Source organism: Candida pseudojiufengensis, assembly GCF_024610245.1.
Source record: "Candida pseudojiufengensis strain CBS 10847 chromosome Unknown scaffold5, whole genome shotgun sequence".
NCBI classification, from domain to species: Eukaryota; Fungi; Ascomycota; class Pichiomycetes; order Serinales; family Debaryomycetaceae; genus Lodderomyces; species Lodderomyces pseudojiufengensis.
The window spans coordinates 935,303-959,109 of record NW_026261528.1 but is presented as its reverse complement, the minus strand read 5'-3'; the positions used below and the strand labels follow the sequence as shown (position 1 = coordinate 959,109).

General features: G+C 27.7%; 8 protein-coding genes across 8 annotated transcripts; 5 read left to right on the top strand and 3 right to left on the bottom strand. All coding sequences in view use genetic code 12, as the record gives it.

Annotated features, from left to right (window-relative positions):
• Positions 1–197: 197 nt before the first annotated feature.
• FUN12 (translation initiation factor eIF5B) lies at positions 198–3,275 on the top strand (the record flags this gene model as incomplete). The annotated part of the gene is made up of 1 exon (XM_051757414.1): positions 198–3,275. The coding sequence occupies one exon, from the start codon at positions 198–200 to the stop codon at positions 3,273–3,275; it is 3,078 nt and encodes a 1,025-aa protein (XP_051614962.1).
• A 1,100-nt stretch (positions 3,276–4,375) lies between these two features.
• Positions 4,376–4,744, top strand: KGF55_002700 (uncharacterized protein; the record flags this gene model as incomplete). The annotated part of the gene is made up of 1 exon (XM_051757413.1): positions 4,376–4,744. The coding sequence occupies one exon, from the start codon at positions 4,376–4,378 to the stop codon at positions 4,742–4,744; it is 369 nt and encodes a 122-aa protein (XP_051614961.1).
• Positions 4,745–5,160: 416 nt separating this feature from the next.
• Positions 5,161–6,756, top strand: ALG9 (dolichyl-P-Man:Man(6)GlcNAc(2)-PP-dolichol alpha-1,2-mannosyltransferase; the record flags this gene model as incomplete). The annotated part of the gene is made up of 1 exon (XM_051757412.1): positions 5,161–6,756. The coding sequence occupies one exon, from the start codon at positions 5,161–5,163 to the stop codon at positions 6,754–6,756; it is 1,596 nt and encodes a 531-aa protein (XP_051614960.1).
• Positions 6,757–6,881: 125 nt separating this feature from the next.
• Positions 6,882–7,529, bottom strand: YPD1 (Ypd1p; the record flags this gene model as incomplete). Its single annotated transcript, XM_051757411.1, has 1 exon — positions 6,882–7,529. The coding sequence occupies one exon, from the start codon at positions 7,527–7,529 to the stop codon at positions 6,882–6,884; it is 648 nt and encodes a 215-aa protein (XP_051614959.1).
• A 2,799-nt stretch (positions 7,530–10,328) lies between these two features.
• On the top strand, positions 10,329–13,418 carry KGF55_002697 (uncharacterized protein; the record flags this gene model as incomplete). The annotated part of the gene is made up of 1 exon (XM_051757410.1): positions 10,329–13,418. The coding sequence occupies one exon, from the start codon at positions 10,329–10,331 to the stop codon at positions 13,416–13,418; it is 3,090 nt and encodes a 1,029-aa protein (XP_051614958.1).
• Positions 13,419–14,769: 1,351 nt separating this feature from the next.
• On the bottom strand, positions 14,770–16,248 carry KGF55_002696 (uncharacterized protein; the record flags this gene model as incomplete). Its single annotated transcript, XM_051757407.1, has 1 exon — positions 14,770–16,248. One exon carries the CDS (start codon positions 16,246–16,248, stop codon positions 14,770–14,772), a length of 1,479 nt encoding a protein of 492 aa, XP_051614957.1.
• A 577-nt stretch (positions 16,249–16,825) lies between these two features.
• Positions 16,826–20,170, bottom strand: PFK26 (Pfk26p; the record flags this gene model as incomplete). Its single annotated transcript, XM_051757406.1, has 1 exon — positions 16,826–20,170. One exon carries the CDS (start codon positions 20,168–20,170, stop codon positions 16,826–16,828), a length of 3,345 nt encoding a protein of 1,114 aa, XP_051614956.1.
• Positions 20,171–21,594: 1,424 nt separating this feature from the next.
• Positions 21,595–23,524, top strand: KGF55_002694 (uncharacterized protein; the record flags this gene model as incomplete). The annotated part of the gene is made up of 2 exons (XM_051757405.1): positions 21,595–22,928; positions 23,407–23,524. 2 exons carry the CDS (start codon positions 21,595–21,597, stop codon positions 23,522–23,524), a joined length of 1,452 nt encoding a protein of 483 aa, XP_051614955.1.
• Between the last annotated feature and the right edge of the window lie 283 nt (positions 23,525–23,807).

The window sequence follows — 23,807 nt, the reverse complement described above, 5'->3', positions numbered from 1 at the left end:
ATTCAAAATCTAAATGATGATCTCATATTGAAAAATTATGGTCGTGTGATTTAGACTGAAAAATTTATATTTGATTCTGACACAATAACAGGCATCAGTAAAAAAATATATAGTATGAAGCAAAAAAATACAACCATAATTCACAATTAAATTAATACTTCTCAAGTAACAAACCCCATATAAATCAATAATACAATATGGGTAAAAAGTCGAAGAAACAAGTCGAAGATATTTGGGCTGAGGAAGACGTCCCTGAAGCCGAAGAATTTGGTAATACTGAATCTAATACAGCAGAAGCAACGAATCCAGATCAAGAATCAAATAATGAAACTAATGGTGATGCTCCAGAAGAAGCTTCAGCAGATGATATCGCCGGTGATTTTTTAGGATCTATCCGTAAAAATAAACAAAAGAAAGCGCAAAAGGAAGAAGACAAATCTAAAGCAGAATCAAATGGAGCTCCAAAAATTTTATCCAAAAAGGAAAAAGAAAAATTGAAGAAAGAAGCTGAAAAGCAAAAGAAAAAGGAACAAGCTCAGAAAAAGAAGGAACAACAAGCAACTAAGAAAGAGCAGATTAAAGAGGCCAATAAACAAAATGCTGCTTCAGTTTCAGCGTCAGCAACACCGGAACCTGAAGACACAAAATCTGAAGATCAACAAGAAAAATCTAAACCTGCTAAAAAAGGTGGTAAAAAAGCTCCAGCAGGTCTTGCGGCATTGAGAAAACAATTGGAGTTGAAAAAGCAATTGGAAGAAGAACAACGTAAAGCTGAAGAAGAAGAGGAGAATCAAAGATTAGAAGAAGAAAGATTAGCCAAAGAAGAGGAAGAAAAGAAAGAAGCCGCTAGAGCAGCAAAGAAAGAACGTGATAGATTGAAGAAAGAGCAATTAAAAGCCGAAGGTAAATTACTTACTAAGAAACAAAAAGAAGAGAAAAAATTACAAGAACGTCGTCGTGCTCAATTATTACAAGCCAACAATGTTTCAGTACCTGGATTACAAAAAGAAGCCAAAGATGGTGAGACTCCAAAACCTAAAAAAATAGTTTATGAAAAGAAGAAATCATCAAAAGCGAAGACATTTATTCAAAAACCTCAACAACAAAAACAAACAGAAAAGAAACAAGAGGAAGAAGAAGGTGATGAGCCAGTGGTTGACGATTGGGAGAAAATGGCTCTTGACGATGACGAAGCTGTTGAAGATTGGGAATCCGCTGCTGTAGAAGATGCCAAAGAACAAGAAGAGAAAGAAGAAGAAGAGGACCAGGAAGAAGAAGACGAGGAAGAAGAAGAGGAAGAAGACAGTAAAGAAGATGAAGAGGCTGAAAGGAAGAGAAAGGAAGCCGATGCAGCAGCCAAAGCTGAATCGGAAAGACAAGCAAAAGAAGAACAAACTAAACAACAACAACAACAACAAGCACAAGTTACAAAACCATCCACGAATAATACTGCATCTTCAACAGAAAAAGAATTACGTTCACCTATATGCTGTATATTGGGTCATGTTGATACCGGTAAAACCAAATTATTAGATAAAATCCGTCAAACAAATGTTCAAGGTGGAGAAGCTGGTGGTATCACACAACAAATTGGTGCTACTTATTTCCCAGTTGATGCTATAAAACAAAAAACTGCAGTCATGGAAAAATATGAAAAACGTTTCTTTGAAGTTCCAGGTTTATTAATTATTGATACACCAGGTCACGAGTCTTTCACCAATTTAAGATCTCGTGGTTCATCATTATGTAATATAGCCATTTTAGTTATTGATATTATGCATGGTTTAGAACAACAAACTATTGAATCTATAAGACTTCTTAGAGATAGAAAAGCTCCTTTTGTTGTTGCATTAAATAAAATTGATAGATTATATGATTGGAAAGAAATTCCAAATAATTCATTTAGAGATTCATTTTCAAAACAAACTAAATCTGTTCAACAAGAATTTCATAATAGATATGAACAAATTAAATTAGCTTTAGCTGAACAAGGTTTAAATTCAGAATTATATTTCCAAAATAAAAATATGTCAAAATATGTATCTATAGTTCCTACTTCAGCTGTAACTGGTGAAGGTGTTCCAGATTTATTATGGTTATTATTAGAATTAACTCAAAAGAGAATGTCAAAACAATTAATGTACTTGTCTACTATTGCTGCTACAATCTTGGAAGTCAAAGTTGTTGAAGGTTTTGGTTATACTATTGATGTTGTTTTATCAAATGGTATATTGAGAGAAGGTGATCGTGTTGTTTTATGTGGTTTAAATGGTCCAATAGCGACAAATATAAGAGCTTTATTAACACCACCACCATCAAGAGAATTACGTATTAAATCAGAATATATACATCATAAAGAAGTTAAAGCAGCATTGGGTGTTAAGATTGCTGCAAATGATTTAGAAAAAGCTGTTGCTGGTTCTAGATTATTAGTTGTTGGTGAAGATGATGATGAAGAAGAATTAATGGATGAAGTTATGGATGATTTAACTGGATTATTAGATTCAGTTGATACTTCAGGTAAAGGTGTAGTTGTTCAAGCATCAACTTTAGGTTCATTAGAAGCTTTATTGGATTTTTTGAAAGATATGAAAATCCCAGTTATGTCTATTGGTTTAGGTCCAGTATATAAAAGAGATGTTATGAAAGCAGTTACAATGTTGGATAAAGCTCCTGAATTAGCAGTTATGTTATGTTTTGATGTTAAAGTTGATAAAGAAGCAGAACATTATGCTGATGAAAATAATATTAAAATTTTTAATGCTGATATTATTTATCATTTATTTGATGCTTTTACAGCTTATCAAACAAAATTATTAGAAGCAAGACGTAAAGAATTTATGGAATATGCAGTTTTACCATGTGTTTTAAAAACTATACAAATTATTAATAAAAGAAATCCTATGATTATTGGTGTTGATGTAATTGAAGGTGCAGTCAGAATTGGTACTCCAATTTGTGCAGTTCGTCAAGATCCAGTAACAAAACAACCAAGTATAATGGTATTAGGTAAAGTTTCATCATTAGAAGTGAATCATAAACCAGCTGATTCAGTTAAAAAGGGTCAAACAGCAGCAGGTGTTGCAATGAGATTAGAAAATCCTTCATCAGCTCAACCAGTTTGGGGTCGTCATGTTGATGAAAATGATAATTTATATTCTTTAATTAGTAGAAGATCAATTGATACTTTAAAAGATCCTGCTTTTAGAGATACTGTTTCAAGAGATGATTGGTTATTAATTAAAAAATTAAAAACTGTATTTGATATTAAATAGATAATGGGTTAAAAATAATTTTGCATTTAAATCTTTATAGGTGTGTAAATATAATAAAAAGTATAATTTTTTGAGAAGAGTTTGTAGTATTTGTAATGGTAATTGGTTTGACATCTTTTCTTGATTTTTGGTTCATTAATGAATTTACTATTTGTTGCAAACACTGTCCGACTAACATATGCTTACAAAGGTCACTTTGTAGCATCTATTGAATCGGACATTGTCAGCAAAAATGATTGATTAACCAGAGACTAAAACATTGTGACATTACAACGTTGGGTAGCCTCTCATCAACTAGGCCAGATCAATTTTGGTAGAACTGGATTCGAAGAACCATTGCAATCATCCAAATCAAGTCAAAATCTGTTAATACCGTATTAAGATAGTCCTTTATCTGTACATTTACTTTTCTCTCAGTTTGTAGTATATTCAATCTCGTGAAACACTCTCACCAGGGCTCCACGGCAAGGAGAAGCTATGACAATTTAAATATGGGGGCAGATAATTATTTATCTAAGAATAACTTTTGTCTATGAATTACCAAACTCCACTAAACATTGATTTGGTTGCTATTCCAACTTTGCTAAAGATATATCTTGTTTCTTTGCCTTCACCATTGACCCATCTGGTATTGTTAACTTAAGATTTGCTTTAACCTTCTATACTTGATAATTCATATTTTCCTTAATAGCATGACTATTATGCCGCTTGATAAGACCCTCAAGCGTCATAAAAATCACACTATTAAAACAAATGTAAATAATCAACCAAGCACTAATTTTCCTTATCAAATCCACATCTTATCATTTTGAAATGGGACGGTGGTATCAATTATTTTCAATGTTTTTCACTAACAAGGTATTCCTCCACATTGAATGCTACAAATACATTATCCCCAGAATATAATACTGTAGAAGTATAAGAATGTTGTTGGATTCTATTAGTTGAAAAATTGTTGCGCGATTGGTAGTGGTTAATTTTTTCAATAATCTCATAAACTCGCACCAATTAAATTTTACAAATTCATCATTAGTCAAACAACTCTTAATTACCAACCACTACTTATCCCAATTCATAACACATTAACACATACACACACAATGCAAGATTTACCACCTATAGGAGGGTACGATCCAATCCAATGGAAAAGAAATTTACCATCAAGAGGTTTCAGTGGAACAACATATTTTTGGGGTATATTCACAATAATGTCATTTGGATTTTATAGATATTATAAAGGAGTAAATGAACAAAGAGAATTAACAAGAGAAAAGAAATGGGCAAGATTTTATTTAGAACCTTTATTAGTTGCTGAAGATGATAGAAATTTAGTAAGACGTTATTTTGCTGAAATTGAAAGAAAAAAATTAGTTTCTGAAGATATTAAAGATCCTGAATTGAAATCAAAAGTTGAAAAACCTATTTATAATGATGATAGTAAATTTAGATTTCCTAGATATGGATTTTAAAGGAGTATTGAATGAGAAGAGTAGAAAGAGAAGGAGTTATGATGATTTGGAGGGAATATTTTATGATCTTGAGGATTATGTAATGTATAAATTATCTTCAATGAAGGGATTGTAGACGTTTCAATGTAAATTAGTATATAATAAAGGATAGACAAAGCATTGTAGACTATGTTCTCTATACCAAGCTACTGGTCCAAATAAATAAATTTCAAAATATTTCAAGCGCAAAAAATATTCTATATTATTTACGTTTCACATTTAATTGATCTATGCTTTAATAAAAGAATAGCATCTACACCAATGAACCAGATATAATGTCAATTAAATCTAATATAAAAAAATTATCTTCACTACAATATGCACTAATACTGCTTAATATAATTTTTAGACTATATTCAGCTTTGAATATGATAATAATGGATTGTGATGAAACTTTTAATTATTGGGAACCTTTAAATTTATTAATTCGTGGATTTGGTAAACAAACTTGGGAATATTCACCTGAATTTAATATTAGATCTTATGCTTATTTAATTCCATATTTTTTTACAGGTAAGTTTTGTCAACTACTAAATTTAAATTCGGTTCAAATTTTTTATTTTATACGAATTATTAATCTTGTTGGATTTACTAGTTATTGTGAAATTAAAATGTTTTGGACTTTGAATGACTTGAATTTAGGGAATATTGCCAATTGGTTTTTATTTTTGAGTTCAATTAATGTTGGAATGAATCATGCAGGAGTTGCTTTATTACCAAGTTCATTAGCTTTACAAACTGTATTATTAGCTAATTCTTATATATTAAAAAGTTTTAAACAAGATAAAGAATCAAATTTATTGAAAGCTGTATTTTGGTATTTTATTGGTGGGATTTTAGGATGGCCTTTTGCTTTAGCTTTAGGGTTACCTTTGGGGATTTTTGTTTTAATACAAATAGCTTATCAAAAATTAAATTTTACTATATTATTTAAAATTATTGGAGTTTTGGGATTAGTTATAACTCCAATTGTAATTATTGATTCAATTTTATTACAAAAATTAGTATTTATACCTTTAAATATTGTATTATATAATGTATTTGGAAATGAAGGAGAAGGACCAGAAATTTTTGGTACGGAGCCATTTAGTTATTATGTTTTGAACTTATTATTAAATTTTAATATTGTTTTACCTATTGCAGTGGTTGGAATCTTGATAAATCCATTCATTGCGAAGCTAAAAAGTTTTAATTGGTTATTATCAAGTCAATTATTAATTTGGTTTATTATATTTGGATCTCAACCTCATAAAGAAGAAAGATTTATTTATCCTATTTATTCATTAATTATATTACTGAGTTCAATATTTATATCAAAATTTTTTACAATTTTAAAAAAATCTATAAAATTAAATAAATTTATTTATTATTTATTACAATTTGGGTTTAGTTTTACTGTATTCTTGGTATCAGTATTGAGAATATTAAATTTAGTTGAAAATTATTCTGCACCTTTAAAAATATTTGAAACTGTTAGTCAATTACCAGAACCAGATAATTCTGATATTATAAATATTTGTATGGGTAAAGAATGGTATCATTTTCCCACATCATTCTTCTTACCAAATCAATATAGATTAAATTTTGTTGAATCTGGTTTTGATGGATTATTACCAGGAAATTTCCATGAATCTGGTAGTCTAATTGATTCAATTACATATATTCCAAAAAATATGAATAATAAAAATAAATTTGAAAAAGATAAGGTAATTGACTTACTGGATTGTGATTATTTTATTGATAATAATCAATTAAATAGTATACCACAATTAATTTTACCAAGTTTAACTGTTGACAAGAACTGGAAATTAATTAATCATGAGAAATTGATTAATCCTGATGGGAAGCATAATGTGATTGGGAAATTAATTTATATTCCTCCCAGTTTAAGAAAATACATACCATATAAAGTAGAATATATGGAATTTTGTCTATTGAAACGAATAAAAAAGGATATTGATGATCAAGTTTAAGGAGAGTTTATAGATAAATTAGGGTTTAATGAAAAGTACGCATATTATAGAGTTCATCGAAGTAATTGTTTTTAGTTTAAACTTGAAATATCTCTCTTTGAATTTTATGTATTTTTGAGTTATACTTATTCATCATAAAATTCATCTAAAGCTTCTTTAGTTTTATAAAATCCATCTTTTGCTTTAGTTAAAGCATCTTCAATTGCTAGTATCCAAAATTCATCATTTGTTTCATCTTTTGAAGTTTCTGGGGTTGTGGTTTCTTGTGGTTTTTTTGTATCGGGTATTTTTGATGTTTTTGATGATGTTGTTATTTTTGAATCTTCTACTACTTTACCATTTATTTCTTCTTTTTCTGATTTAGTGGTAGTAGTTGTGATAGTTGAATCTTTTGAATCTTTTGAATCCTTCGTTTTAGTTTCATCTCCTTCTATTTTTTTTGTATTTAAATCAATAGGTTTAAAATTATCAAAATTATTTTTATGACCATAATTTTGAATTCTTTCACATTGTTCAGATATAGAAGTTAATCCTAAAGCAGCAGCACTTCCCTTTAAAAAATGACCTTCTTTTGATAAATCATCTAAATTAGCAGCGTTTATAAATTTTTCAATTTTTTCAAAAGTTTCTTCAACTTGTGATACAAATGTTTCAACTAATTGTTTTGAAAAACCTTCTTCATCTTCATCCATTTGTAAAATTTCTTGAAAAACTGACCAATCAATTAATCCTGAATTTTTTAATTTTGTTTTTGAATCTATTGATGATGACATTGTTTATTTTATTGAGTGTGTTTGATAATATATAAATTGTGTATAGTGGAGATTAAAACAGTGCTATTGTTAATCTAAATTGAATGTATGGTTTGAATGAATTTAGTAACTAGTATTTATAAGTTGATGATTGATGAAATTGATTGAATGGTGGTGGCAAGGTTGGAAATCAATGAAAGAAAAGTAAAGTAATGTTTTTGTAAAAGGGGACCAAATATGTTGCTTAAGATTTGATTAAATGTTTTGACCAAAAAAAAAAGACAAAAAAACTAAAAAAAAAGAAACAATTTGAATGAATGATGACTAGTTCTTCTAATCTGAAACACTTTTTTGCCTTCCTGAAGTTCTTTTTAGACCGATAAATGTTGATAATAAAGGTAAATAAAACCGATTGTAAATAGTAAAGAAATTTATAAAATATTGTTGATTAAAGAAATGGACATAAAGATATTTTTAGTTCAAAAAAAAATGATTAGAGAAAAGTGAATCCAGAATAAATTCATCATTGTGTATACGAAAATAAATAAAATAATATTATTATAATTCATTCTCAATTCATTCTTGATACAAGTTCATGAAGATATGTAGATTGATATGGAGATACATCTGATTAGGATGTGTGAGAGATTATCTAGAAATAGCATCACTTGAAAGGTTTGTTGTATCTCTTAATCTTGAATTGTTCCGTATTGGGCTTTAAAATTAAACTGTCTGTTTGACATAGAGATTATCAATTTTAGTAATTTTGAAATTTTTTTTCTTCTGTCTCTGGAAAATATTTATGAAATGAACAGCTTTTTAATACACACCATAGGTTTAAATCCAATTCACCAATGAGTTTAAGGAGTCAAAGTTAGTTGGTTAGATACTTATCACTGACTTTAGAGTTAGATTTTGAGTAAAATATAATAGCTTTTAACGATTTGGCGAACTTTTGCATATTGGTGTTTTTTTTTCTCAATTACGTCATAGGTAATCAATATTATCAAATTTATTATATATTTAAATCACCAAGTAATATTTCGGTTAAGTAATCAACAACAAATTTATATTGATCAACACAATAGAATTGAAAAATAAAGTCGATAGGCTAAGATCGATAGGAAGAACGGATGGGGACGATTTTTAAAAACAACAATAGATATACAAAAGTTTGATTGAAGACACACGCATAAAGGGATATACCTAATTATCTTTAATAAAAAGATCTAGATTTAAATAATTCAACATATTTGCTATTAAGCATTAGGTCAATTATGTATGTTGAATGATTTAAGTCATTTTTTACGAGTTTGTCTAAGAAATTTATTATCTTTGTTCAATTTTATATTCTATTGTTTTAACTTTAATTTTGAAAAATTTGATGAAATTGAAACAATAGATTTACATTACGTCAGTACTTTACTTCTGAAAAATGAAATTAATACTCGACGTCGGGGTAATTTTGCTCTTGAGCTTGGTACGCAAAAGATCTGATCAACCGACTAGATTAGATCGAAAATTAGGCTAAGAACTCTGTGCTAATACTATAATTCGTTCTCAAAGTACACTCTCCAATGCTTTGATCATAGAAGCATGTAATTCGTTGAACAGGTAGCCTATGAAATGAAATATATATTGAATTTGAAGTTTGTGAAAAGAAAGGAACAATTTTTAATTAGACTTACTTCCTCATTTGATAGGTACAATTTTCCAACTCTTGGAGAGTATATACGAATTTACTTACTTATTGGAATTAACTTTGTTGTATGTATAGTTTCGGTTATTGCCAAATCAACTTTTCTTGATCTAAGTATAAATGACACAAAGTTATGTTTCAAGTAGATATGGCTTAACATTTTTCGAGACCTCGATTTATCTCGACATACAAAGCAACCGTGACTATTTGAGCTATTCAGCGCTGGTTTAATGGGACATATTAACGTGTAATACTATGAGATACTTCTTTAATTTTAGAATTAGCAACGATTTCTTGCAAGCAGCACGGTATGAAGATTAAGTCCTCTTTTTAAAACTATGTTGATCATCGAGTCATATCTGCTCATTCTGGCACATTGCTTTCATTGGTATCTCTATTCATGAAAATTCAAATTGTGTGGGTCGAGTCATTGTTGGTTGATTATCAACAAGTCCAATGCATCACGTTGTACATTTTCACCACGGCATATTTGTAGAATTTGGTTGCAAAACTTTTGGTAAGGCGAGAATTAGAAAGACAAATTTAAAAAGTTTACGAACAAAAAAATTCGGTAACTGAAGTAAAGTCAAGTACTTATAAGTCTTATATGGAGCAGTAACGTTTATGTTAGACTCTTCGTTAAAGTACATAGAGGTGTTAAAATAACAAACGTTGGACTTGCATATTTGTCAATTCTTTCATAATACAAAAATCAAGTCACGTGCCAGACAATTGGTAGACCAATTAATATAGCATAAAATTGCACAAAATCTACCTATATTTACAAATCGTCTTAAATAGGACAACATTAATGAACATCGAAATTTAGTTCTATTTTAATGATAATTAAATTGAAAAATGAGAATCATATAATGAATCAACGTAAGCATTAGATTTGAGACTAAAGCCTTTCATAAATTACTTTTAATTTATGGATTGCTAGACCAATTTTAATACTCATTCTATTCTTTTCATTTTTCAATCATTTGCATTCCTCAAAATAGTGTTCACTCATTTACTTCATTCATTCAATATTTTTGCATATATATTACTACTTTGACTTTTTGATTTGATTTACTTTTTGCATTTTGTTCAAACCAATTAATATAACATAATAATTAATGTCAATTCCATCATTACCATTCAAAGTTAAAACTAAAATATCATGGCCAGGTGAAGAATCTGGTGATTTAGGTTTTATGGAAAATGAAATGATTCATGTATTATCAATAGTTGATGAAAGTTGGTGGAGTGGGAAATTGAGAAGAAATGGAGCTGAAGGTATTTTTCCAAAAGATTATGTTGAAATTTTAGAAGATAAACTGTCAAATAATTCATCAAATTCAAATTTAGCAACACCTATTAAAAAAAATATCAATGGGAGTTTCAACAACATTCAAAATACAAAAAATGATAATTCAATGATGAATTATAAACTTGGTAATTTTTCATCCAATGATATGCCTACGCTGCAATCTTATGATAGATTTAATCAAACATTTGATGGACAACCTTCACGATCCAATAAGTTAAACAATAACTCTAATAATAGGTGGTCTTTCAACGAGCATGCAAATAGAAGAAGTTTGCAACACGATGATCTTGAAAGAGAGCACGAAATTGAATACTTTAAACGTATGCAACAACAACAAAACTATCATATAAAATCACCAAATATTCAAGATCAACGAAGGATTCAACAACATAATCAATCAGACCCAAATTTATTAAAACATCATCATTCTCAGCAAAATTTCACAAGTCCCAAATTTAAATCTAATTCATATGTTGGGATAAATGATCCTAATATCGCATCTCAAATGTATCCCCTGTCTCCATATTCAAGAAAAAGTAATAGAGTTCCAAAAGAGCAAGAGATTTTAAAAGAATATGAAGAGATAGCTAAAAAAAGAGCTGAGTTAGAAATTGAGTTACAAAGATTGAAAAGAAATAATGAACAACAAGCATCAATAAAATCACCATCACCTTCACCTAATAAAAGATCATCACCTACAAGATCAAAGGATGATTATTCAATTGATTCATATGGAACTATGAATGATGAAAAACGATACCAATCTAGAGATGATCTTAGTAAGAAAATGTCAAAATACATTTCAGATGAAGATGAAGAAAAAGATCATACATTGCTAAACTATATGAATCGTGAATCAGATAATGAATCTCCTCCACCTCCACCTCCTCCAAAACATTCAATGATTGGAAATAATTATGAATTGACCAAATCTCAAATGAGAATACCTTTCGATGGTGATGATTTTAAAATTTCAAGTAATCAAGATCACAATAATAACAATAAATTATTTAATGAAGAAGATTATAAAAAATTATATTTACAACAAGAAGAATTAAAAAATTCAATAAAATCATTACAGAGTGATGTCATGAATTTATCAGAATTAAGTGCAACAAGTGCTGGATCTTTTATGAGACATAAATATGAAAAAGAATTTCAAGAAAGTTCATTAAACATGAGTAAACTCAAATTAAATGAAGAAGTCGAAGAAGAAAGTGAAGTTGATGAAGATGAACTTGAAAAATTAGAATTAAAATCAAATGTAATGGAATCAGTATTTGAAGATAGAAAAAAAAACAATAATATATTTAAAAAATTATTAAAAAAATCAACTCATGAACAATTAAATCCAATGGAAAGAAAATTACAATTACAAGATGAAATAGATATTGCAACTTATAAAATGGATATAAACAGAATGAATTCTTTAACATCAAAAGAAAAACAATTAAGAACTAAAAGAGTTGTTAGAAAAGAAGGTAATTTAGTAATTAAACCATTAGATTATGTTTCAGAAATAAATACTAATGAAACAACTCAATTACATGGAGGAGGTGAAGAAGAAGTGAATATAGAAGACATAGATTTTACCAATATTAATTATGATAAAGTTGAACATTTTGTATCAAATTATGAAATGACTCATGATTTAAATGATTTTATTTCAGATGTTTCAATGAAATTTTATACATCAAATTTAAATAAAATAAGAGCAATATTATTACATTTATGTAAAATTAAAATTATAGAAGAATCATCAACTATACTGCAACAAAAACCAAAATTAATAGATATTCAATTAAAAAATGAAGCATCAATTTTTCAAATTAATTATATTTTTAAAAAAATATTAGATGCTTTAAAAATACCATGTGAAATTGTATTAGGATTTTGGAAAAAACCAAATGAATTTTATCATAATGAACAATATGTAATTAATCATTGTTGGTTATCTGTATTAATTCAAAATCAATTTAAATTAATTGATATTTTAAATTTTCAAGAACCTGAAATTTGTAATTTAATTGATAAAAAATATAATGAATTTTATTTTTTATCAAAACCATTAAGTTTAATTTCAACTCATATACCTTCAATAATTGATTTACAACATGTTATGCCACCAATTGATCCAAGTATTGCATTTTATTTACCAAGAACTTATTCAGGTTTTTATTTAAATAATTTATCAATTTTAAATTTTAATAATGCTTTAACAAGATTAAAAAATTCAGAAATTTTCGAAATTGAAATTTATATACCAATAAATATTGAAATTTTTACATTAATTAAAACTTCAAATTTAACAACAAATGATTTAACATTATGTCAAATTAAATGGATAAATAACAAAAGAATTGCCAAAATAAAAGCTATATTACCTAAAAATGAATCAATTGGAGTATTACAAATTTTTTCAGGTCAAAAGGGATTACAAAAACATTTTAATAATATTCATCAATTATCTATTGTTATACCATTAATTCATGAAGGTAAAGAATTCCCCAAATTAAAATTTGTTCAAAGATTTCCAACTGTTCAAAGTTTAAATAATGATTTATATATAATAAAACCACAATCAAATAAAATTATATTTAAAAATTCTTATCAATTTGAAATTGAACAGTTTCCAAGTTTTGGAATTACTAATAATTCAATGATGATGATACAAGATTTTAAAATTGTTATTGAATCTCCATCAGGTAAATATTTTAAATTAATTAAAGAACAAGAACAAGATCAAGAAATTGTACAAAAACCTTTTGGTAAATATGTTTCAAATATTAAATGTCAAGAAATTGGATTATATAGAGGTTTAGTTATTGGTGATAATGGTAATAGTTGGTATGTATTTGCTCAATGGGAATCTGTTAATGAAAATGGATTAAGATAGTATAAGATTATTGAATAATAAACAATAATTGAAAATATTTCATTCATTTTAAATATTTCTTGTCTTCGAGTAGGTTAGTCTTACACCTCCCTTAGCGAAATTTGTAATTATTCGTTACATCCAAATTTTAAAACTGTACATCTTTTTAATTAATTATAGTCTTGCCCCACAAAGATATGATCATTCCACCGTATGAGCAATTATGTACATCCACCCTTGTTGTTAAAGATTTCACTTCTTACTAATCTAGCAGATTTGTAATTTAACGACTTATGTTTACTTTGTTTCAACTCATTTTCATGTTCAATTTGTGGGGTTGTTTTAGAGTGTGCTACCAGGTTTTGTTTCAAGAATTTTGCAATGTTTTCGATAAACAAAACGAAACAACGGAAAATAAACGATACTTTGAAGTATCTTTTTCGTAGTGAATTAATTCAATTTTCCAATAGAGCAATTGATGATAGTAAAGCTGATTTTAGCCAGAAAGAAGTTAAACTGTGTCTAATTATGAGAATTTATCTGAACATGATTTTAATATTGGAAGAGCGTTGTTTATGGTCCCAACAATTCATTTCAAAAAAAGTTTCTCATACAATTAACATTTATTCTATGATTTTGTACTGGCTCATACAGCTAGTTTGAGCATGGATAACTTATGAGAATTAATTACGATTTTCAGTCATGGTGCGATTGGAACCTCAAATGTTGCCTAAATATAAAGTTCGTCTCAATCGATTCAGAATTTCCCAAATTTCAGAAAATTGTATTGGTGCTTCTTCTCAACTGTTCTAGTTAAGGAGTTATTCAAGATTTAAAAATCTGTGTTGTTGCAAAAATGAAGAAAAATCATTAATAAATACATGAAAATGTCTAAATTTGGATCAGCTTGCCATACAAACACTATTTAGAATGATATGGAATTTCTGTTTAAAATGCTTTCACTTTACATAAATTAATTTGCAATATTTTACGTTCATTGATGTAAACCTGGAGCGACAGTTCATATCACCCAAAAAATTTTTTGGCTATCATGATTTTTAACTACTGCCTGCTTGCCCATATAATTTTGCAATTTCTCTCATACTAATGTTATTCAAAATTCTACAAAGTACAATAACTTTCAGTATTTAAAACTTATTCGTTGAACTTGAAAATTCATCTGTTCTTGAGCAGGGAAAAAGGTGCAATAAAAGTGAGGAGCAAAGCGTATGGTGAAAATACAGACGCGAATGCTTGAAGCTAATTATCATTATCTCTATTCTAGTTTTGCAACATGTTATTCCTTGAGGTTTGCAGTTATCTAGTAGTATCTTAGCTCAGTAATAGTATGATAAAGTGCTTTCATTTTTAACTATTCATGTTCTCTTATGATTTTTAAAACTTCCTCGCAAATCATGGAGTTACACACTAATTTCATGTCACGAATTTCTTTCAAAGAATATTCAAATTCCAATGATATGTTCATCTTCTTATTTTCATTCAAGTCCAATAAACCTTGTTCAGTGAAAGTTAAGTCCTTGGTCTCAATTGTAAAGGCAGTGTTTTCAAAAAAGTATGATGGCCATTGACAAGATATAATTTGGTAATACTCAGGTGAATATATATTTAAATTACCTGACTTGAAAAATACCTCAAGAGAATCTAAATCCATAAAACGGGGCCACCAACATACTTTCAAACTTGGATTCGTGAAATAAAGTTTGGCAATTTCAATGGCATATTTGTCATTGGCAATACCTGTACATACTATTAATTTGTGTAATTTCGATACATCAATAGATTTCAAATCTAGTAGATGTGACGATAATAATAAATTTCTCAATTTTGGTAGATTTGCATTGGTTAAGATCTCTACAAATTCAAACTTATCATATTGGAAAATATCATCAAAAAATTCATTATTATAGTGAATTAATGTTAATGATGTGACCTCTTCCGTATGGAAATATTTCTCCAACGTAAATAACCACTTTTTTGGTTCCAGGTTGGGTAAAACCCATTCAAGTAATCTGAGTTTACCCCAAAATAACAAATCAAGTTTTTTTAATTTGCAATTTATCCTATTCAATTTTTTAAGTAAAGTTGGATCTGTAAAATCGACTAGCATTGGAAAAGTAAGATTTAACTCCTCAAGTTTTTTAAAACCATTGATTTTGTTGAATAAATCAATACTTTTACCTAAATCATAATCATCTCTGTATTTTTGTATCGCTGTATGGGATGGCTTAAAATGGAATTTTAAACTTCTGAGATTATTATACAAGAATCTATATGGCCTTCGTTTCCTTTTGTGTAAGAACAATACATCTCTGTAGAACCCTTTTAAATACTTGTTAATCACAAAAGTTATACCTTCTAAAGTATTATACGTATTCTTTGTATCATTTAGTTCGAGTTGGTTGTTTGAATTTCCAAAACTAATAAAATCGATTTTTTTAAAATAATTAACAATTTCTTTCAATAATGCAGGTGGTGCTGTTTCATAGTCGAATGAATTGTTCTCAAAATGTCTTATACAATGGGCGTCTTCAATCCTAAGATGCTGAATATATTGGTACCTATTGATTTTACCTTCAATCAAGTTCATGTAAAAATTATATGCTGAGATCACGGTAAATTTTTTAGTAAAATCATTTGATATATTTTTATGAAATCTCCAACTTTCTTTCGTGCAACGATTCAGATATATATGGATAAATTTATATAACTTTTTTTGACCAATTTCATAAAATTTGGAATGTAATGGCATTAAATTTAATACCATGTGATGATTTATTTGTTGGAATATAGTCTCCAAAACTTCATATGGAAAGTATACTAGCTTTTCCATATTTTGAAAGTCATGAATTAATTGCTTGTTGATTATGTACTTTTGATATATTATTATTTTTTTTCAAATTTTGATACTAGTTTTTGGTTCAATTAGCATTAGTTATTCAATTTAAATAATTTTAGGAAACATCAGTTTTCAAGACTGAGACAAAAATTGGCTGCAAAAAAATGAAATTGCACAAAACAAAAATAAAAAAATAATGATTTTATTGCACAAATTTAAAATTAACAATAAAATGCAAGACATATTAATTTGATTTCAAAAAAAGTCACCAACTTTCATTCAAAAACAAGTCAGCTACTCTCATTCAATTTTTGTTGAGAGAGTTCGAACATATATATTGCTGCACGTGAATTCAGTACTAGGGAGAAAAATTTGTCCCCATTTTTAGTTGTAAAAGGTACTTTAGTTTTGGACATAAACATTTTACAGATATTAAGTCACTGCTAATTAAAAAAAAAACCACACTTATTAATCAACCCTATTTATCTATATAAACAATCCCTTCCCATAAATACCAAATAAAATTTGTTTCCTTAAAAATCTAAAACTTTTCTTTCTTTTTATACTTTTTCTATAATGAATGTTTTGAAGGAACAGTAGGTACAATAGAAAATCTTTTTTCATTAAATGCTAATCCCATTTCTTGAACATTTTTTTGATGTTCAGGTTTTGTTTCAATAAACCAATCAATTTCTTCTTTATAAGAATATAATGAATATGTTGTACCATAAGGATTTGTTTCTAATTTATATAATGAATGTAATGGAACATCTAATGTTACAATATCTAAAGGTTGTAAATTTAAAAAATAACTTATTAAAATTCTCAAAACAACTCTATGACTTATAATTAATAAATGATCAGTTGTTCTTTCAATTTCAGTAATTAAAGGTCTTAATCTTGTTAAAACATCTAAATAACTTTCTCCTCCAACTCCAGGATATCTATAAGTTAATTTATTATCTAATCTTTGTTGAAATTCTTTTGGATATTTATTTTGAATTTCTTCATATGTCATACCTTCACATTTTCCTGCTCCAATTTCATTTAACATTCTCATTTGTTTTATTGAATATAATGATTCATTAAAATATTCTCCTGTTTCAACTGATCTTGTCAACATTGAAGTCCAGACACAAAAATTTGGTTCTGTAGGAATCATAGTTACATCTTCTTCTTCTTGATTTTCATTAAATATTGAATTATATTTTAATTCTAATCTTGTTGAAAATCTTTCTAATTGTTGTTTTCTAAATTCTTCTCTTTGAAAATTCATAAATTTTGATAAAGCTTTTGAAAATTTTTTACCTCTCTTGGTTAATTTTGAATCTCCACCAATTTTACCATTTACATTATCTTTACTTTCTCCATGTCTTGTAAGCCAAATTTGTCTTTCACATAAATTAAAATTTAATAAAAAATAAATAGTTTGAGATGATAAAAATCCTTGGATATTAAAACTAACAACTTTTTTACCAACATCAATCATTTTAACATATTGAAATCCTGGAATTTTTTCTTCTTCTTCATCAATAGTTTCATAAGCTTTTTCATAATTTTGTAATCTACCAACAAAATCTTTTAAAGCAATTTCAGGATCCATTTTTTTATAATCAGGTCCACTTAATTTTAATCTTATATTATTTTCAATAATTTGAGGATCACTACATATACTTTCTAAAAATAAAACTTTTAATTCTCCTTTACTTCTTTCTTGAATTCTTTTTAAAACTTTTTTTCTTCTATGTTTTGTTGAATTTGTTGCATCAAATATTCCAACTGATCCACTACCTAATATAACATAATCTAATAATTGTTCTAATGTATCCATGGCCCATTTTTCTCTTAATGTTGTACTTGCTTTATTATTTGGATTAAAAAAATTTGCATCATGTTCTGCAGAATCTTGTTTAAATGATGTTAGGGCCTTTACATCACTGTTATTATTATTATTATTATTACTAGTTCCATTTATTCCATTTTGAATTGGTGACTGAGCTTCTGTTGGTGTATGAGAATCAGGTAATGGATTTTTTTCAGGTCCTGCGTTTAATTTACTTTTCCTTCTTGTATTACCAACATTAAAAACTCTACAATCATGTTGTAACCAATTTAAATATCTTGTTAATTTATTTGTTATATATGATTTACCTCTTGCTGGTAAACCAACCATAACAATAACTAATTTTGATCCAACATCAATTGAAGCAATTTTACCATCTGGTGAAGTTTTTGAAGAAGTTTGACCAGGTATATTTAAAGTATAAGTTTTTCTTGCAGATGGTGGTGGTTTTGTTAATAATAAATTTTTTAATTGTTCAATTGATGGAGTTTTTTCAAATTCTTCTTTCATATGAGAAGGAACATCTTTTAATAATTTTGCCATATCTTCAGTTATATTTAATTTTTTATTACCACTGGGTATTATTTCTTTATCTCCATATTTTTGTTTTTGTTGTTCTTTTTCAATTTCTAAATTTCTTTGTTTTTTATTTTCTAATTCTGAATTTCTTTTTTGATTTAATTTATGTTTTTCAACCTCAGTTATTGAAGTCATTGGACTTATCAGACTTGAACGATTAAATTCATCAGATATAAATTCAGAATTTTTAAGGATATTAGGAGTTGATGATGCTGGGACATAAGTTGGTCTTCTTATATCACCTGTAAATGTTGATTGAGTACCTACTAATGAAGCACCGGCATGAGCTGCTGAATTTCTTGCTCTGTTCATAGATTCAGTTTCAGAATTTGAAGATGATTGATCATCCACTAATTCAGATAAATTTAAATGTGATATGTTTTTTTTGGATTTATTTAAATCTTTTTCGTCTTTTGTTGTTTGTTTTATATTTTCTATAGTTTTATCATTTTCTTCCTCATCGTCTCCTGAATAATTTTCATCTTCACCATCACCAAATTGTACGTCATTATCATCTCCATCATCATCATTCCTTACTTCTGGTGATCCAACATGTGAAACCATTGGAGTATCAGTTAATGGACGTTTATTAAATTCCGGTAAAAAACTTGTCGTTGAATTATTTGAATCACTATAATCTAATAATTGAGAATCTAAAGATTTTGATAATGCTAATTTTTCACCACCATATTGAAATCTTGGTGATTTATTCATTCTATTTCTTTTATTATGTAATGCAACTGATGACATTGCTGGTGATAAATTTGCTGGTGATGGAGTAACACTAGTTGTAAAATGTGCTAATCTTTTTGAATTTTCTTCATCATTAATTTGTTGATTATTATGTAGATGATTTCGAGTTATTTTTTCTGATGAATGTGAACCATTAAAATCAGGTCGACGTAGGGTCACATCACCTTGTTGAAATTTATCATTATGTTCAGTAGATGATAAGTCTTCTTCTTCTTCATCATCATCTTTTCCATCACTTGATTCATTATCTGTATTATCTATTGAAACATTTGAAGAAGAACTTGTTTCATTTTCAAAATTTTGTGATGTATTTTTAGAATTAAAATTTGAAAAACTTACTTTTTTTAAAGATCTTGAGTGTGATAAAACTCCATTACTTATTGAATTAGATTTTTTTCTATTATATGATGATAGCAAAGGATTAGCATTGTAATCAGGGGAATGAAATGATGAAACTAATGGGTTTTTGTTATTCGGTTTAGGATTTTGTTTATCATTTTGTTGTTTAAAGTTAGATGCAATTAAATTTCGTATTGATTCATGATGTTGATGATTCGTATTTAATGATGAATTTGAATTCAATGGTTGTGGTCTATAATTATTATCTTCTATTAGTTGTTGTGATGAGGACGTTGATGATTGTTCTTGTTTCGATTGTGTATGATCCGATTGACCGCTTTTATCTTTTAATGGAGATGAAGATGAGTTAATTGAATTTGTATCCTTTGATATCGAGGACATCTAATTGAAATTAGAAATATGTTATGTCTCTATTATTGATATTATCGATTGATTAGTTTCAAAGACTAATATTGGTTTAGTCTATAATCTTTTGTTTTATTACTTCTATAATTTATGATGATATTTTAATTTTTGTTGTGTAAATGGCAACTTACTCAAAAAAGAAAGAAAATTTGGTAGTGCTATTATTATTATCTATTACACTAATTATAATAAATTACTTATCAGTTACTTAATTACACCAAATAAGAAATTAAACAATAAGTAGATCTATCTTATTTCTTATTTTATTCAAGAACAATATAAACTGAATGGCTTATAAATCTACATGTGAAACTGTTTGGATCTTGATCAATTTCTGCGAAGTGAAACTTTAAAGAAACTAACATTGAATCTAACTTTGTATGATCAAAAAAAGAAAATAAAAGTTTAAAATTATAATGACACTTTGACATTATTATTATTTTTTATTAAGCATATATTTTCTTTTCCATTGGCTTTTATTAGTAATTTATTATGGTGGGACTATAACTGGTTCCAAATAGATTGTACTAAAATTTTTCGAAAATCAAGACCAGGGCTGCCTGATGAGATCAATCAATTTATGAAACTTATTTTGAAACATGTTTATTTGAATGAAGTCAATATTCCTCAAATAAGTGAAAATTTTAAGCTCGTGCTTTTAATATTGAATAATATTATTAATGGTCTTTGTACTGCATATTGTAGTAACTAACTCGGAGTTTTTTTTATGCTTTAAGACTTCTTATATGAAGAACATCAAGTGTCAAATAGTTTGTTGGACCTTATTGCATTGTAATTGGAACTTCCATAACTCAACCACCAACCCTCAAACTGTTTTAAAGAGGTATGATATTTTACAGTTCAGCTAAAAAAGACATTTGAGTGTAGATTTTATTTTCTTTCAGTTCTCATTTCAACGATAGAAAATTTTTCAAAAAAAATGCAAATGAATTGGATTTATCATCAACATAGGTTTCAATTTTTAATACGAACTGGTGTTTGTTTAAGCATATTCAATACGCTTATTTGATCTAAACTTTTTCAGACCATTTATCTCGAAACTCATTACACAATTTAAAGTAGTTTGTATGTATCAACATGTTACACAAACTAAAATAAACCAATTTTTAAGCGGCTTTTTTTGGTTAATTTTATTTTCGAGTTTGTGTTAACTAAACTTTCAATTAACTCTACACAAATTATAATGCATGCTACCAATCACTATCATAAATTTCAATTGATCCTTGACAAAATTTAATTTATCCCTTGTTTTCTTTGTTCCCCTTAATATTTTTGCAATTTCGCTCAAAATGTTTGTGCTGGATTTAATTTCAAATTATTGTTTACAACAAATTACATTTCCTAAATAACTTAATTTATATTAAGCAATTTTCAATTTGATGTCAGAAGACTTGAAAAAATCAATCAATCCAGGATCAAGAAATGATTTGGATAATGAAGCAGATGTAAAAATCAAAAATGGGTCTTTGACAGACGTGGCATCATTAGGAGATCTTGATCTAAATAATCCTAGACACAAACTTTTTAAACTTTTGTTTGAAGAATTCTTTAAAGATGAAAATGTTAATAAATTACTTAATGAAGTATTTCCAAACGTGCAAAGAAAGAGGAAGGGGGTCAGAAATGCTGTGCAAGAGACAGTAAAGGAGACAATAGATGGGACAGCAGATAAAACAATAGATGAGACAACGAATGATGAAACAACAAATGATGAGACAACAAATGATGAGACAACAGATGATACAAATGATGAGACAATAGATTATACAACAGATGATACAACAGATGATACAACAGATGATACAACAGATGATACAACAGATGATACAACAGATGATACAACAGATGATACAACAGATGATACAACAGATGATACAAAGGAGACAAGAAGTAAATTAAATCATGTTAATGATCAATTATTGCAAACTTTGATTGATCTAAAACAAATTTTACAACTATTGAATTCCGACGTAAAGAAAGTATCTGAAAGATTAACTATATTAGAATCACAGTCTGCAAATGAATCATCTTTGAACAATTTATCCGAAAGATTGGCTAGATTGGAATCACAGTCTGCAAATGAATCATCTTTGAACTATTTATCTTATAGATTGGCTACATTGGAATCACAGTTTGCAAATGAATCATCTTTGAACTATTTATCTGAAAGATTGAATAAATTAGAATCACGGTCTGCAACTAAATCATCTTTGAACGATCTATGCCGAAGTTTTTATGATCAATTAGATGATCAATTAGATAATCTATCCGGAAGTTTTTCTGATCAATTAGATAATCTATCCGAAAGTTTTTTTGATCAATTAAATTCCGACGTGAAGAAAGTATCTCAGAGAATAAATAAATTGGAATCACAGTCTGCAAAGAAATCATCTTTGAACAATCTATCCGATAATTTTTTTGATCAATTAGATTCCAACGTAAAGAAAGTATCTCAAAGATTAAATAAATTGGAATCACAGTCTGCAAAAAAATTATCTTTGAACAATCTATCCAAAAGTTTTACTGATCAAATAAATTTCAACTTTAAAAGAATATCTCAAAGATTAAATAAATTGGAATCACAGTCTGAGTACGATCTACCCGACAGTTTTCTTGATCAATTAAATTTCGACTTTGGGGAAGTATATCAAAGATTAAATGAATTGGAATCACAGTCTGCAAATGTATACGAAGGAACCTTTTCGGGTGTATTGTATTTAGACTAGGAACCATAATTGCTAATTTAAGATTATATTACAAAACAGGTATATAGAAATTTTTAGTTGGGAATTTTCCCTCTAGATATAGATTAAGTTTATTGTTTACTGTTTAGCAAGCGAACTACTGATCTAATAAACAATTAATAATGAAAAAAATACTGTTTTGAAGAAGCTTTTGTATAATCAGAAACTGAAATTCAAAAGGAACTCTAATTATATTTCCAAGGTTTTGATTTTTCAGAAGATGGACAACTGGTAACTGGAATACTAGATTTTCCAAAAATTTTTTCAAACTTAATCATAAATGGAATTAGAGATATTTATAAGATTGACAAAATGTTCAGAATTCAATGTATATAAAAGGGTAGTAATGTTCCCACCAGATTTTGGGCAATCAATTCAGTAGAATATTTCCAAGGAAATGTTCATTATATTTATAGAAATGTTATGATACATCCCTAATCCTAATAGAGGATTTTGTTGGTTAGATTTAGCAAGAATGATAGTTATTAATTCTGATTTACAAAATGATGATATTGAATCAAAATCCAATTTCGAATTAATTCGTCAAGGAATGATTGCTAAATGATATTTCGGCAAATTGCAACTGTTTTGTCAATTTTACTGATAAATGGATTGATATTTGGAGTACTTTCATAAGCGATAGAAAGTCCGTTTTTCTGTGCCTTATCAAAACTAGATCCACCACTATTTCAATTGCAAAAAAATCCGACGAGTTGATTCTAACTAAATAAGCTTTACTATTGGAGCTGAATAAATATGATAAACTAGATATAATTTAAAATCCCACATATACAATTCAAACAAGTTTTAAAAGTCATGGAAAAACACGAAAATTTCAAGAAGAATGA